General features: G+C 41.1%; 1 protein-coding gene across 7 annotated transcripts in view; it reads right to left on the reverse strand.

Annotated features, from left to right (window-relative positions):
* slc12a7b (solute carrier family 12 member 7b) overlaps positions 1-17897 on the reverse strand; it is a 382436-nt gene that overhangs the window by 197073 nt on the left and 167466 nt on the right. For all 7 annotated transcript variants that reach the window (XM_072451243.1, XM_072451246.1, XM_072451242.1 and 4 more), the window contains exon 4: positions 10984-11130. In XM_072451243.1, coding sequence (XP_072307344.1) covers positions 10984-11130 — 147 coding nt within the window. The remainder of the gene's footprint in view (positions 1-10983; positions 11131-17897) is intronic.

Genomic DNA, 17897 nt, shown 5'->3' on the forward strand with positions numbered 1-17897 from the left:
GGACAAAGAGCAAAAAAGAGGGACAAAGAGGGACAAAGAGGGACAAAGAGCAACAAAGAGGGACAAAGAGGGACAAAGAGGGACAAAGAGCGACAAAGAGGGACAAAGAGGGACAAAGAGGGACAAAGAGCGACAAAGAGGGACAAAGAGCGACAAAGAGGGACAAAGAGGGACAAAGAGCAACAAAGAGGGACAAAGAGCGACAAAGAGGGACAAAGAGGGACAAAGAGGGACAAAGAGGGACAAAGAGGGACAAAGAGCGACAAAGAGGGACAAAGAACGACAAAGAGGGACAAAGAGCGACAAAGAGGGACAAAGAGCAACAAAGAGGGACAAAGAGCGACAAAGAGGGAAAAAGAGGGACAAAGAGGGACAAAGAGGGACAAAGAGCAACAAAGAGGGACAAAGAGGGACAAAGAGGGACAAAGAGCGACAAAGAGGGAAAAAGAGGGACAAAGAGGGACAAAGAGCAACAAAGAGGGACAAAGAGCGACAAAGAGGGACAAAGAGGGACAAAGAGGGACAAAGAGGGACAAAGAGCGACAAAGAGGGACAAAGAGGGACAAAGAGGGACAAAGAGCGACAAAGAGGGACAAAGAGCGACAGAGAGGGACAAAGAGCGACAGAGAGGGACAAAGAGGGACAAAGAGCGACAAAGAGGGACAAAGAGGGACAAAGAGGGACAAAGAGGGACAAAGAGCGACAAAGAGGGACAAAGAGCGACAGAGAGGGACAAAGAGGGACAAAGAGCGACAAAGAGGGACAAAGAGGGACAAAGAGCGACAAAGAGGGACAAAGAGCGACAAAGAGCGACAAAGAGGGAAAAAGAGGGACAAAGAGGGACAAAGAGGGAAAAAGAGGGACAAAGAGGGACAAAGAGGGACAAAGAGCAACAAAGAGGGACAAAGAGGGACAAAGAGGGACAAAGAGCGACAAAGAGGGAAAAAGAGGGACAAAGAGGGACAAAGAGGGACAAAGAGCAACAAAGAGGGACAAAGAGCGACAAAGAGGGACAAAGAGGGACAAAGAGGGACAAAGAGCGACAAAGAGGGACAAAGAGGGACAAAGAGCGACAAAGAGGGACAAAGAGGGACAAAGAGGGACAAAGAGCGACAAAGAGGGACAAAGAGGGACAAAGAGGGACAAAGAGGGACAAAGAGGGACAAAGAGCGACAAAGAGGGACAAAGAGGGACAAATAGGGACAAAGAGCGACAAAGAGGGACAAAGAGGGACAAAGAGGGACAAAGAGGGACAAAGAGCGACAAAGAGGGACAAAGAGGGACAAAGAGGGACAAATAGGGACAAAGAGCGACAAAGAGGGACAAAGAAGTTTGGGCACAGATGTGCCCAAACTTCTATTGTAATTGTTATAGTCCTGGAAACAAGGTTCAGGCTTATCTTCTCAAGAAAGGTTTCAATGTTGTCCCCCACGTCCCCCCTGGGACAGCCACAAGTTTGAGATTGTTTCTTTGAGGCCTGGACTTGCTCTTCATGGCCTCGTTCTCTGACCACAGTTTCTTCATCCTCAGAGTCCGAAACTCGTCTGTATTTTCTGAAATGTGTCTTCAGATAATGACATGTCATGCTGCGTTTCACAGAGATGAGTCGCCTTGGAGCAAAGCAGACCCTCTCACATGCTAATGATGCTAACTGGACTGTCCAGGGGGACTCCGCCCGAGTCTGTGCTGTCTGTTCCTCCTTTTTTCTGATAGAAAAAGGAGATTTTAAAGACAAATATGGACAGCAAGGCCTTGTAGAGCCACTGGTCAGTCTGCTTCAACCTAATATATATACATTGAATAGGAAAATAACATCATGGGAACAATTGCTATAGGTGTTTTTTATACTATATTGTATCCTACATATAAACTTGTGGCCTGGGCCTGAAGGGTGGAGGTTATTTTTAGAAGCTGGTGTCCACAGACGCTGACCTCTGATGTGGAACCATTGGTGCAAACTCAGATGGGCCTAAGCAGTGAAAATGGACATTAATCTGTTTGACTAAGCTCGCCGCTCACATGACGTAACAGCAGCAGAGCGACAAAAGCCTCCTTAAAGCACTTTAGCCAGATTGTAATATATGAAATGGAAATGTCTTTCACTTCATCATCTGAGCAAACACAGTCACTGACACTTCACTACCACATATTACACCGTAAAAACACATATTACACCGTAAAAACACATATTACACCGTAAAAACACAGTAAAAACACATATTACACCGTAAAAACACATATTACACCGTAAAAACACATATTACACCGTAAAAACACAGTAAAAATACATATTACACCGTAAAAACACATATTACACCGTAAAAACACATATTACACCGTAAAAACACAGTAAAAACACATATTACACCGTAAAAACACATATTACACCGTAAAAACACATATTACACCGTAAAAACACAGTAAAAATACATATTACACCGTAAAAACACATATTACACCGTAAAAACACATATTACACCGTAAAAACACATATTACACCGTAAAAACACAGTAAAAACACATATTACACCGTAAAAACACATATTACACAGTAAAAACACATATTACACCGTAAAAACACATATTACACAGTAAAAACACATATTACACCGTAAAAACACATATTACACCGTAAAAACACAGTAAAAACACATATTACACCGTAAAAACACATATTACACCGTAAAAACACAGTAAAAACACATATTACACCGTAAAAACACATATTACACCGTAAAAACACATATTACACCGTAAAAACACAGTAAAAACACATATTACACCGTAAAAACACATATTACACCGTAAAAACACATATTGCACAGTAAAAACACATATTACACAGTAAAAACACATATTACACCGTAAAAACACATATTACACCGTAAAAACACAGTAAAAACACATATTACACCGTAAAAACACATATTACACCGTAAAAACATATATTACACCGTAAAAAAACATATTACACAGTAAAAACACATATTACACCGTAAAAACACATATTACACCGTAAAAACACATATTACACAGTAAAAACACATATTACACCGTAAAAACACATATTACACAGTAAAAACACATATTACACCGTAAAAACACATATTACACAGTAAAAACACATATTATAATGCTCTTCTCTGCTGACAAGTGTGGATTAGTATTTTGTATTTTGAGGATTAAATAATAGAATGGGTTCTGTCCTTTACGGTGCTGTGAACACCGTGCTGCTGGACCTGTACAAGCTCGTGGAAGATTGTGTTTCCTGTTTCCTGTTTCCTGTTTGCACACAATATTCACAACCGAAATAGAGCTTGTCCAGCTTGCACCAGAGCGCCCCCTGGTGGCCTTTACACAGTAAACATCTATAAATGAGACGCAACGTTATAATGAGCACAGGGTTCAGAGCGTGAGGGAAAAGTACAGGCTTAAAGTTACAAAAGTACGGTATTTGTATTCTTTTCTGTAACTTTTGAAAAGTGCTTTCTACACTTCTACATACTAAAGTATGTAAGTACTAAAGTATACTAAAGTATGTAAGTACTAAAGTATACTAAAGTATGTAAGTACTAAAGTATACTAAAGTATGTAAGTACTAAAGTATACTAAAGTATGTAAGTACTAAAGTATACTAAAGTATGTAAGTACTAAAGTATACTAAAGTATGTAAATACTAAAGTATACTAAAGTATGTAAGTACTAAAGTATGTAAGTACTATGCTAAAGTATGTAAGTACTAAAGTATACTTAAGTATGTAAGTACTAAAGTATACTAAAGTATGTAAGTACTAAAGTATGTAAGTACTATGCTAAAGTATGTAAGTACTAAAGTATACTAAAGTATACTTAAGTATGTAAGTACAAAAGTATACTAAAGTATGTAAGTACTATACTAAAGTATGTAAGTACTAAAGTATACTAAAGTATGTAAGTACTAAAGTATACTAAAGTATGTAAGTACTAAAGTATACTAAAGTATACTTAAGTATGTAAGTACAAAAGTATACTAAAGTATGTAAGTACTAAATTATACTAAAGTATGTAAGTACTATACTAAAGTATGTAAGTACTAAAGTATACTAAAGTATGTAAGTACTAAAGTATACTAAAGTATGTAAGTACTAAAGTATACTAAAGTATGTAAGTACTAAAGTATGTAAGTACTATGCAAAAGTATGTAAGTACTAAAGTATACTTAAGTATACTAAAGTATGTAAGTACTAAAGTATGTAAGTACTATGCTAAAGTATGTAAGTACTAAAGTATACTTAAGTATGTAAGTACTAAAGTATACTAAAGTATGTAAGTACTAAAGTATACTAAAGTATGTAAGTACTATACTAAAGTATGTAAGTACTAAAGTATAATAAAGTGTGTAAGTACTATACTAAAGTATGTAAGTACTAAAGTATACTAAAGTATGTAAGTACTAAAGTGTTCTAAAGTATACTTAAGTATGTAAGTACAAAAGTATACTAAAGTATGTAAGTACTAAAGTATACTAAAGTATGTAAGTACTATACTAAAGTATGTAAGTACTAAAGTATACTAAAGTATACTAAAGTATGTAAGTACTAAAGTATACTTAAGTATGTAAGTACTAAAGTATACTAAAGTATGTAAGTACTAAAGTATACTAAAGTATGTAAGTACTAAAGTATACTAAAGTGTGTAAGTACTATACTAAAGTATGTAAGTACTAAAGTATACTAAAGTATGTAAGTACTAAAGTATTCTAAAGTATACTTAAGTATGTAAGTACAAAAGTATACTAAAGTATGTAAGTACTAAAGTATACTAAAGTATGTAAGTACTAAAGTATACTAAAGTATGTAAGTACTAAAGTATACTAAAGTATGTTAGTACTATACTAAAGTATGTAAGTACTAAAGTATACTAAAGTATGTAAGTACTAAAGTATACTAAAGTATGTAAGTACTAAAGTATACTAAAGTATGTACGTACTAAAGTATACTAAAGTATGTAAGTACTAAAGTATACTAAAGTATGTAAGTACTAAAGTATACTAAAGTATGTACGTACTAAAGTATACTAAAGTATGTAAGTACTAAAGTATACTAAAGTATGTAAGTACTAAAGTATACTAAAGTATGTACGTACTAAAGTATACTAAAGTATGTAAGTACTAAAGTATACTAAAGTATGTACGTACTAAAGTATACTAAAGTATGTAAGTACTAAAGTATACTAAAGTATGTACGTACTAAAGTATACTAAAGTATGTAAGTACTAAAGTATACTAAAGTATGTAAGTACTAAAGTATACTAAAGTATGTAAGTACTAAAGTATACTAAAGTATGTAAGTACTAAAGTATACTAAAGTATGTAAGTAGTGTAGAAAGCACTTTATCCTTTACAGTTCTGGACCTTGGATAAAGAAGAGTGGATGGCCAGAGATTGAAGCCGTATTTGGCAGATTGAAAACGAGGCCGACTCCAGCTTTTTGGTATCAAGTTAAATCATCATCAAAATGCCAAGAAATGTGAGGATGTTCAGGAGCTGCTTGAACCAGAAAAGTATTTTATAAACAACTTCTTGATCAACAAGAAAAAAAGCTTTGTTCAGTTATATATTGTGGAGTCCAATGGATGTCTAAAGACTGACCAAAGGCTAGAGAGGTCAACGTCAGGTCATTTTAGGAAGTCTTGGTGGTTACCAAGCTTCTTGAAACAACTTGACAGATAAACTGGATTATATGGATATCTCAAGAAAAAATAACATTATTCGAGAACATCTGAAAAAAGATCAAAAACTCCAAAAATGAGATTGGGAAACCTAATCCCACTGGATGAGCAACATGTATCTAACGTCTCCAGTTCAAGGACGAAGGCCTTCAAAGCACAAACATCTCCAGAAATGAAGATTTATTCGACAAGGTTTGAATGAAATGTAAAGAACTGAAAGAAGAGGGGGAATATGGCCTTTCTGAATGTGCCATGTTTGGGGCCTTCTACACTTTCATATAGTGTCTGTGTAATGATGCAGACACTATATGTTCTACTGTTTTTTATTATTATTCTATAATCCATTTTGCGCATTTCAACTCCTTAACGCTTTAACCGATTTCAACAATTTATACCTCATTACAATCGCTTTCATAGTATTACGTGTGCTATTACTTTTGACATCTGAACAACTTGTACTTTTTTGCAGTATTTTCAAAAGTATTAGTACTTTTTCCCCATTGAAATGAATGGGGCATTATTATTATTATTCTTTAGGCTTTATTCTTTTCTTTTGACTTCATTCTTTAGGCTTTATTCTTTAGACTTTTATTCTTTAAATTCTTTTAACTTTATTCTTTAGACTTTATTCTTTCTGCCACAACTCGGGTATTTTTGACCCCTTGAACATCAATGAAAAGTCACAGGTCACCGAGGCTCTCTCTTTCTCCCTGCTCAGGTCTGCGTTCAGCACGATCTTGCATTTTGTCAGGACAAACTACTATTTGAATCGCAAACTACGCAATCATGAACGGTGAATTACTGGTCTGCCGCAAAACGCAGCAGAAAACATGGACGGGCGAGAAGGCGAGAGCCAAAATCGCCGCTAGCGCAGCTTTAATGTAATTTGTTGTCAATTAAATCTGACTTTTTATCTTAAGTAGTACCACCAGTACTACTTACACACATGTAGTACTCTTACACACATGTTGTACTTTTACGCAAAAACGCAGACACTCGCAATGGCTTCAGCCATTGCATATTATCTAGTTTTGTTTATAACTTTTTATGTCACTTTCACATATTCTTTCTGTTTGTGGTTTAGACGTTAATTCATATATTGAGGAAAAGAATATATAACATAACAAATACATCTCACATGCCGGTAATAGTCAGAGCGCTCCAGACAAAAATGGACCTTTATTTAATATCAAAAGGTACAGAAAATAAACCATGAACCCTAACCCTCATCCCTAACCCCTAACCCTCATCCCTAACCCTCATCCCTAACCCTCATCCCTAACCCCTAATCCCTAACCCTCATCCCTAACCCCTAATCCCTAACCCTCATCCCTATCCCTCATCCCTAACCCCTAACCCTAACCCCTAACCCTAATCCCTAACCCTCATCCCTAACCCCCATCCCTAACCCCTAACCCTAATCCCTAACTCTCATCCCTAACCCTCATCCCTAACCCTCATCCCTAACCCCTAACCCTAACCCTCATCCCTAACCCTCATCCCTAACCCCTAACCCTCATCCCTAACCCTCATCCCTAAACCTCATCCCTAACCCCTAACCCTAATCCCTAATCCCTAACCCTCATCCCTAACCCTCATCCCTAACCCTCATCCCTAATCCCTAACCCTAATCCCCAACCCTCATCCCTAACCCCTAACCCTAATCCCTAACCCTCATCCCTATCCCTCATCCCGAACCCCTAACCCTAATCCCTAACCCTCATCCCTAACCCTCATCCCTAACCCCTAACCCTCATCCCTAACCCTCATCCCTAACCCTAATCCCTAACCCTAATCCCTAACCCTCATCCCTAACCCTCATCCCTAACCCCTAACCCTCATCCCTAACCCTCATCCCTAACCCTAATCCCTAACCCTCATCCCTAACCCTCATCCCTAACCCCTAACCCTAATCCCTAACCCTCATCCCTAACCCTCATCCCTAACCCCTAACCCTAACCCTCATCCCTAACCCTCATCCCTAACCCTCATCCCTAACCCCTAACCCTCATCCCTAACCCTCATCCCTAACCCCTAACCCTAATCCCTAACCCACATCCCTAACCCTCATCCCTAACCCCTAACCCTCATCCCTAACCCTCATCCCTAACCCCTAATCCCTAACCCTAATCCCTAACCCCAACCCCTAACCCCTAACCCCAACCCTAACCCCTAACCCTAACCCCTAACCCCAACCCCTAACCCCTAACCCAGGGGTGGGCAATTATTTTCCTCCGCCATATTTGAATCCAGGTAAGTAGTGGAGGGCCCGATCATTGGTGTGGAAAAAAAAAATCCCGAAAATTAAATATCACTTTTCTGTCAAATATAGGCCATTGAATGTATTATTTAATTCATTTCACGTCATACGTATTAAGGACACAAGTGCAGACAGATGCCTGAGGCCAAAAAATAAAAAAGTTAAAGGTTAAAATTTTTTTTTTTTTTTAAATATTACTTGGACAAGCTTGGCGGGCCGGATTGAAAGGCCCGGTGGGCCGGATGTGACCCGCGGGCCGTAGTTTGCCCAACCCTGCTCTAACCCTTAACTCCTAACCCCTGACCCCTAACCCCTAACCTTGACCCCTAACCCCTAACCCTGACCCCTAACCCCTAACCATGACCCCTAACCCCTAACCCTGACCCCTAACCCCTAACCCTGACCCCTAACCCCTAACCCCTAACCTTGACCCCTAACCCCTAACCCTGACCCCTAACCCCTAACCCTGACCCCTAACCCTGACTCTACACACTGAGCCAAGACTATCTACGCACTGACCCAAGACTATCTACACACTGAGCCAAGACTATCTACACACTGAGCCAAGACTATCTACACACTGACCCAAGACTATCTACACACTGACCCAAGACTATCTACACACTGACCCAAGACTATCTACACACTGAGCCAAGACTATCTACACACTGAGCCAAGACTATCTACACACTGAGCCAAGACTATCTACACACTGAGCCAAGACTATCTACACACTGAGCCAAGACTATCTACACACTGACCCAAGACTATCTACACACTGACCCAAGACTATCTACACACTGAGCCAAGACTATCTACACACTGAGCCAAGACTATCTACACACTGAGCCAAGACTATCTACACACTGAGCCAAGACTATCCACACACTGAGCCAAGACTATCTACACACTGAGCCAAGACTATCTACACACTGAGCCAAGACTATCTACACACTGAGCCAAGACTATCTACACACTGAGCCAAGACTATCTACACACTGAGCCAAGACTATCTACACACTGAGCCAAGACTATCTACACACTGAGCCAAGACTATCTACGCACTGACCCAAGACTATCTACGCACTGACCCAAGACTATCTACACACTGAGCCAAGACTATCTACACACTGAGCCAAGACTATCTACACACTGAGCCAAGACTATCTACACACTGAGCCAAGACTATCTACACACTGAGCCAAGACTATCTACACACTGAGCCAAGACTATCTACACACTGAGCCAAGACTATCTACTCACTGAGCCAAGACTATCTACACACTGAGCCAAGACTATCTACACACTGACCCAAGACTATCTACGCACTGAGCCAAGACTATCTACACACTGAGCCAAGACTATCTACACACTGAGCCAAGACTATCTACACACTGAGCCAAGACTATCTACACACTGAGCCAAGACTATCTACACACTGAGCCAAGACTATCTACACACTGAGCCAAGACTATCTACTCACTGAGCCAAGACTATCTACACACTGAGCCAAGACTATCTACACACTGACCCAAGACTATCTACGCACTGAGCCAAGACTATCTACACACTGAGCCAAGACTATCTACACACTGAGCCAAGACTATCTACACACTGAGCCAAGACTATCTACACACTGAGCCAAGACTATCTACACACTGAGCCAAGACTATCTACACACTGACCCAAGACTATCTACGCACTGAGCCAAGACTATCTACACACTGAGCCAAGACTATCTACACACTGAGCCAAGACTATCTACACACTGAGCCAAGACTATCTACACACTGAGCCAAGACTATCTACACACTGAGCCAAGACTATCTACACACTGAGCCAAGACTATCTACGCACTGAGCCAAGACTATCTACACACTGAGCCAAGACTATCTACACACTGAGCCAAGACTATCTACACACTGAGCCAAGACTATCTACACACTGAGCCAAGACTATCAACACTGAGCCAAAAAATGATCCTATAGAAACATCAGTTTGACAAAATTACCACAAACATCTTTTTGGTTTAGAGAAATAAATGAAGAATAAACAACATTTATGATTTTCAAAAATAAGGTTAAACTCTTATTGATGTCATCAAAATAAACAAAGTGTCTCCAACAACATTTTTTGTCATAATTGTTGATCAAAAACTGACCTGGAAATATTATGCACAAAATGTTGAAAAAATTCATACAAATGAAAACTTTGTTTTTTGGGTAAAGTTCAGTCTTGTATAAAGTTTATAGATTAAACTATAATAAAATATTATAGTTTAATCTATCCACATCAAGTGTTGTAACTCATGCAAGACATCAACATCCAACACAATTGGATTAACACAAACTACATTTGAAATAATGATGACTTATTAATCTACTGCTTTGTTGAAAAAATACAACATCTTGACAAAATTTATATACTTTTTTTATTTATACTTGAAAGTATTTCTGCCTTCATATTAGACCCTTTTAAATGTATTCTTCAGATTTCAACGAGACGCTGCAGAGACATTCATCTGACACATCAAAGAACTTTTAAAATACTAAAAAAAAAAACGAACGTTAATTCATACAAATATTTAGTGTGATGAGAAATGTAGTTTACTAAATAAGATCGAAATCAGAATTAGAAATCGTGCTTTCAATATGTAACCCTGAAAATGTAAATGTTTCTCTTTTTAATTTCGGTCGCTTGATTTTGCAGTTTATAGTGTTTTTCTCAGTTTAAAATTCTAAATGAAAATTCACCTTTAAATATTCAATGCATATATTTTCAACCCCTCAAATTCAAAAGCTTTAATTCAAAGTGTAAAAGGCAAGACAAGTTTATTGCTTTTACTTTTTTTAAATTTTTTGCAGCATTATTTCTTATTCAAGCTCAAAGAAGGTGTTAAAGTGTTAAGAAATAAAATTAAAACTGGGGACAATCTGTTTATGTTGCATTTGTGCATTTTTTAATAATGTGTTATGAAAGTATCGGATCGGGACTCGGTATCGGCAGATACTCACACAACTGCAGCACAGGCCGACTATAGCCAGAGACTCCAGGATGCCCGCAGTGCCAACGATCCAGGTGAGGCGAAGGAAAAGGATGACCCCCAGGATGTTCTGGAGGCAGGGGAGGTAGACCCCCATGAAGGTCCCCATCTGAGGGCTCTGCAGAGAGGGGGAGTGGCATTAGTCACATGACTGCTCCAGCTCAAACTGCATGATGTCACATACATACAGGGGATTACAGTGCCAGGCATTTGGGCCAGTGATGTTTTTCTATTGTAGAAATTCTACTTTAAACTGCCCTGACTTTAGCTCTAAACTGACCTGACTTCAGCTCTAAACTGGCAAGGCAAGGCAAGTTTATTTGTAGAGCACATTTCATACACAAGGCAATTCAAAGTGCTTCACAGCAGGAAAAATGCATTCAAATCACAAAGAAATTACAGAAACAGAAATACAATAAAATTAACTAAATTAAAAATTATCAATCCAACTGATTTTCTAAACTAATAAAATCACAAACAAAAGAGAAGTGTGCAAAGAAAAAATCCTTTCAGTCACATGCGCAGCTAAACAAAACTGTTTTTAGCTTAGATTTGAACATTGTCAGAGTAGAACCTGTCTCACATCTTCAGGAAGACTGTTCCAGATTTTAGCTGCATAAAACTGAAACACAGATTCCCCATGTTTAGTCCTGACTCTGGCACCAGCAGGAGGCAGGTCCATGTTTAGTCCTGACTCTGGCACCAGCAGGAGGCCGGTCCATGTTTAGTCCTGACTCTGGCACCAGCAGGAGGCAGGTCCATGTTTAGTCCTGACTCTGGCACCAGCAGGAGGCCGGTCCATGTTTAGTCCTGACTCTGGCACCAGCAGGAGGCCGGTCCATGTTTAGTCCTGACTCTGGCACCAGCAGGAGGCCGGTCCATGTTTAGTCCTGACTCTGGCACCAGCAGGAGGCCGGTCCATGTTTAGTCCTGACTCTGGCACCAGCAGGAGGCCGGTCCATGTTTTGTCCTGACTCTGGGCACCAGCAGGAGGCCGGTCCATGTTTAGTCCTGACTCTGGCACAAGCAGGAGGCCGGTCCATGTTTAGTCCTGACTCTGGGCACCAGCAGGAGGCCGGTCCATGTTTAGTCCTGACTCTGGCACAAGCAGGAGGCCGGTCCATGTTTAGTCCTGACTCTGGGCACCAGCAGGAGGCCGGTCCATGTTTAGTCCTGACTCTGGCACAAGCAGGAGGCCGGTCCATGTTTAGTCCTGACTCTGGGCACCAGCAGGAGGCCGGTCCCTGAGGTCCTCAGAGTCCGAGATGGTTCATATGGCACTAACATATCCAAGATGTACTTTGGTGCTAGGCCATGGAGAGACTTGTACACAAGCAGAGCTGCTTTAAAGTCTATTCTCTGAGCCACAGGGGGCAGTGCAGAGACCTGAGAACAGGACTAATGTGATCATACTTCCTGGTTCTGGTCAGGACCCGAGCAGCAGCGTTCTGGATGTACTGCAGCTGTTTTACAGCTCGTTTGGAGAGACCAGTGAGCGGCCGTTACAGTCTAATCTACTGGAGACAAACGCGTGGATAAGTCTCTCTAAATCTGGTTTTGACACTATATTTTTGATTTTGGCAATGTTTTTTAGATGGTAAAAAGCTGCTGATGTTATTGATTTGACGTGGCTGTTAAAGTTCAAGTCTGAGTCCATTATTACCCCCAGATTTCTAATTTGGTTTGTAGGTTTTAGAGCGAGACTCTGGAGGTGACCGCTAACACTTTCTCTTTGTTTCTGTGGGCCAAAAACGATTATTTCAGTCTTGTCTGAGTTCAGCTGGAGAAAGTTGTTTTGCATCCACAAACTGATCTGTTGGATGCAGTGACAGAGTGAATCTACTGGTCCATAGTCACCTGCCGATAGTGAAACATAGATCTGAGTGTCGTCTGCATAATTGTGATAGGACACATTTTCACTGCGCATCAACTGACCTAACGGCAGCATGTAGAGGTTGAACAGAAGGGGTCCCAGGACTGACCCTTGGGGCACTCCACAGGTCAGGGTCATGTGGTCTGAGACACAGCTACCAATTTCAACAAAGTACTTCCTGTCTTCCAGATAGGACCTTAACCAGTTTAGGGCAGTGCCAGTGATGCCCACCCAGTCCTCTAGTCTCTGTAAGAGGATCCCATGATCGACAGTGTCAAAAGCAGCATCAGATCTAACAGAATTAAGACTGAGGCTTTGCCCGTGTCAGTGTTCAGGCGGATGTCATTTGTCACCTTGACAAGAGCAGTCTCAGTGCTGTGATGAGGTCTAAAACCTGACTGAAAAACATCAAATGAGTTGTTTATTAAGTTGTTTATTAACTGCCTTGACTTTAGCTCTAAACTGCCCTGACTTTAGCTCTAAACTGACCTGACTTTAGCTCTAAACTGCCTTGACTTTAGCTCTAAACTGCCCTGACTTCAGCTCTAAACTGCCTTGACTTCAGCTCTAAACTGCCTTGACTTCAGCTCTAAACTGCCCTGACTTTAGCTCTAAACTGCCCTGACTTTAGCTCTAAACTGACCTGACTTCAGCTCTAAACTGACCTGACTTCAGCTCTAAACTGCCCTGACTTTAGCTCTAAACTGCCCTGACTTTAGCTCTAAACTGCCTTGACTTTAGCTCTAAACTGCCCTGACTTCAGCTCTAAATTGACCTGACTTTAGCTCTAAACTGACCTGACTTCAGCTCTAAACTGCCCTGACTTTAGCTCTAAACTGCCCTGACTTCAGCTCTAAACTGACCTGACTTTAGCTCTAAACTGCCCTGACTTCAGCTCTAAACTGCCTTGACTTTAGCTCTAAACTGCCCTGACTTCAGCTCTAAACTGACCTGACTTTAGCTCTAAACTGACCTGACTTCAGCTCTAAACTGCCCTGACTTTAGCTCTAAACTGACCTGACTTTAGCTCTAAACTGACCTGACTTTAGCTCTAAACTGCCTTGACTTCAGCTCTAAACTGACCTGACTTTAGCTCTAAACTGCCTTGACTTTAGCTCTAAACTGACCTGACTTCAGCTCTAAACTGCCCTGACTTCAGCTCTAAACTGACCTGACTTTAGCTCTAAACTGCCCTGACTTTAGCTCTAAACTGCCCTGACTTTAGCTCTAAACTGCCCTGACTTCAGCTCTAAACTGCCTTGACTTTAGCTCTAAACTGCCCTGACTTTAGCTCTAAACTGCCCTGACTTCAGCTCTAAACTGCCCTGACTTTAGCTCTAAACTGCCCTGACTTCAGCTCTAAACTGCCCTGACTTTAGCTCTAAACTGCCCTGACTTTAGCTCTAAACTGCCCTGACTTTAGCTCTAAACTGACCTGACTTTAGCTCTAAACTGCCCTGACTTCAGCTCTAAACTGCCCTGACTTTAGCTCTAAACTGCCCTGACTTTAGCTCTAAACTGCCCTGACTTCAGCTCTAAACTGCCCTGACTTCAGCTCTAAACTGACCTGACTTTAGCTCTAAACTGACCTGACTTTAGCTCTAAACTGACCTGACTTCAGCTCTAAACTGACCTGACTTTAGCTCTAAACTGACCTGACTTTAGCTCTAAACTGACCTGACTTTAGCTCTAAACTGACCTGACTTCAGCTCTAAACTGACCTGACTTTAGCTCTAAACTGACCTGACTTTAGCTCTAAACTGACCTGACTTTAGCTCTAAACTGACCTGACTTTAGCTCTAAACTGACCTGACTTTAGCTCTAAACTGACCTGACTTCAGCTCTAAACTGACCTGACTTCAGCTCTAAACTGACCTGACTTTAGCTCTAAACTGCCCTGACTTTAGCTCTAAACTGCCCTGACTTCAGCTCTAAACTGCCTTGACTTTAGCTCTAAACTGCCCTGACTTCAGCTCTAAACTGACCTGACTTTAGCTCTAAACTGCCCTGACTTTAGCTCTAAACTGACCTGACTTCAGCTCTAAACTGCCCTGACTTTAGCTCTAAACTGCCCTGACTTTAGCTCTAAACTGACCTGACTTTAGCTCTAAACTGCCTTGACTTCAGCTCTAAACTGACCTGACTTTAGCTCTAAACTGCCTTGACTTTAGCTCTAAACTGACCTGACTTCAGCTCTAAACTGCCCTGACTTCAGCTCTAAACTGACCTGACTTTAGCTCTAAACTGCCCTGACTTCAGCTCTAAACTGCCCTGACTTTAGCTCTAAACTGCCCTGACTTCAGCTCTAAACTGACCTGACTTTAGCTCTAAACTGACCTGACTTTAGCTCTAAACTGCCCTGACTTCAGCTCTAAACTGCCTTGACTTTAGCTCTAAACTGCCCTGACTTTAGCTCTAAACTGACCTGACTTTAGCTTTAAACTGACCTGACTTTAGCTCTAAACTGACCTGACTTCAGCTCTAAACTGACCTGACTTTAGCTCTAAACTGCCCTGACTTCAGCTCTAAACTGACCTGACTTTAGCTCTAAACTGCCCTGACTTCAGCTCTAAACTGCCCTGACCTCAGCTCTAAACTGACCTGACTTTAGCTCTAAACTGACCTGACTTTAGCTCTAAACTGACCTGACTTCAGCTCTAAACTGCCCTGACTTCAGCTCTAAACTGCCCTGACTTTAGCTCTAAACTGCCCTGACTTCAGCTCTAAACTGCCCTGACTTTAGCTCTAAACTGCCCTGACTTTAGCTCTAAACTGCCCTGACTTTAGCTCTAAACTGCCCTGACTTTAGCTCTAAACTGCCCTGACTTCAGCTCTAAACTGACCTGACTTTAGCTCTAAACTGACCTGACTTTAGCTCTAAACTGACCTGACTTCAGCTCTAAACTGACCTGACTTTAGCTCTAAACTGACCTGACTTTAGCTCTAAACTGACCTGACTTCAGCTCTAAACTGACCTGACTTTAGCTCTAAACTGACCTGACTTTAGCTCTAAACTGACCTGACTTTAGCTCTAAACTGACCTGACTTTAGCTCTAAACTGACCTGACTTTAGCTCTAAACTGACCTGACTTCAGCTCTAAACTGACCTGACTTTAGCTCTAAACTGCCCTGACTTCAGCTCTAAACTGACCTGACTTTAGCTCTAAACTGACCTGACTTTAGCTCTAAACTGACCTGACTTTAGCTCTAAACTGACCTGACTTTAGCTCTAAACTGACCTGACTTTAGCTCTAAACTGACCTGACTTTAGCTCTAAACTGACCTGACTTCAGCTCTAAACTGACCTGACTTTAGCTCTAAACTGCCCTGACTTCAGCTCTAAACTGACCTGACTTCAGCTCTAAACTGACCTGACTTTAGCTCTAAACTGCCCTGACTTCAGCTCTAAACTGCCCTGACCTCAGCTCTAAACTGACCTGACTTTAGCTCTAAACTGACCTGACTTTAGCTCTAAACTGACCTGACTTCAGCTCTAAACTGACCTGACTTTAGCTCTAAACTGACCTGACTTTAGCTCTAAACTGACCTGACTTTAGCTCTAAACTGACCTGACTTCAGCTCTAAACTGACCTGACTTTAGCTCTAAACTGACCTGACTTTAGCTCTAAACTGACCTGACTTTAGCTCTAAACTGCCCTGACTTTAGCTCTAAACTGACCTGACTTTAGCTCTAAACTGACCTGACTTTAGCTCTAAACTGACCTGACTTCAGCTCTAAACTGACCTGACTTTAGCTCTAAACTGACCTGACTTTAGCTCTAAACTGACCTGACTTTAGCTCTAAACTGACCTGACTTCAGCTCTAAACTGACCTGACTTTAGCTCTAAACTGACCTGACTTTAGCTCTAAACTGCCTTGACTTCAGCTCTAAACTGCCCTGACTTTAGCTCTAAACTGCCCTGACTTTAGCTCTAAACTGACCTGACTTCAGCTCTAAACTGACCTGACTTCAGCTCTAAACTGCCCTGACTTTAGCTCTAAACTGCCCTGACTTTAGCTCTAAACTGCCTTGACTTTAGCTCTAAACTGCCCTGACTTCAGCTCTAAATTGACCTGACTTTAGCTCTAAACTGACCTGACTTCAGCTCTAAACTGCCCTGACTTTAGCTCTAAACTGCCCTGACTTCAGCTCTAAACTGACCTGACTTTAGCTCTAAACTGCCCTGACTTCAGCTCTAAACTGCCTTGACTTTAGCTCTAAACTGCCCTGACTTCAGCTCTAAACTGACCTGACTTTAGCTCTAAACTGCCCTGACTTTAGCTCTAAACTGACCTGACTTCAGCTCTAAACTGCCCTGACTTTAGCTCTAAACTGCCCTGACTTTAGCTCTAAACTGACCTGACTTTAGCTCTAAACTGCCTTGACTTCAGCTCTAAACTGACCTGACTTTAGCTCTAAACTGCCTTGACTTTAGCTCTAAACTGACCTGACTTCAGCTCTAAACTGCCCTGACTTCAGCTCTAAACTGACCTGACTTTAGCTCTAAACTGCCCTGACTTCAGCTCTAAACTGCCCTGACTTCAGCTCTAAACTGCCCTGACTTCAGCTCTAAACTGACCTGACTTTAGCTCTAAACTGACCTGACTTTAGCTCTAAACTGACCTGACTTCAGCTCTAAACTTACCTGACTTTAGCTCTAAACTGACCTGACTTTAGCTCTAAACTGACCTGACTTTAGCTCTAAACTGACCTGACTTCAGCTCTAAACTGACCTGACTTTAGCTCTAAACTGACCTGACTTCAGCTCTAAACTGACCTGACTTTAGCTCTAAACTGACCTGACTTCAGCTCTAAACTGCCCTGACTTCAGCTCTAAACTGACCTGACTTCAGCTCTAAACTGACCTGACTTTAGCTCTAAACTGACCTGACTTCAGCTCTAAACTGACCTGACTTTAGCTCTAAACTGCCCTGACTTTAGCTCTAAACTGCCCTGACTTTAGCTCTAAACTGCCCTGACTTCAGCTCTAAACTGCCCTGACTTTAGCTC

The sequence above is a fragment of the Eucyclogobius newberryi genome, unplaced genomic scaffold (genome assembly GCF_026437365.1).
Source record: "Eucyclogobius newberryi isolate DKJ021-1_F unplaced genomic scaffold, fEucNew1.0.hap1 SCAF_18, whole genome shotgun sequence".
In the NCBI taxonomy this organism is placed as follows: Eukaryota; Metazoa; Chordata; class Actinopteri; order Gobiiformes; family Gobiidae; genus Eucyclogobius; species Eucyclogobius newberryi.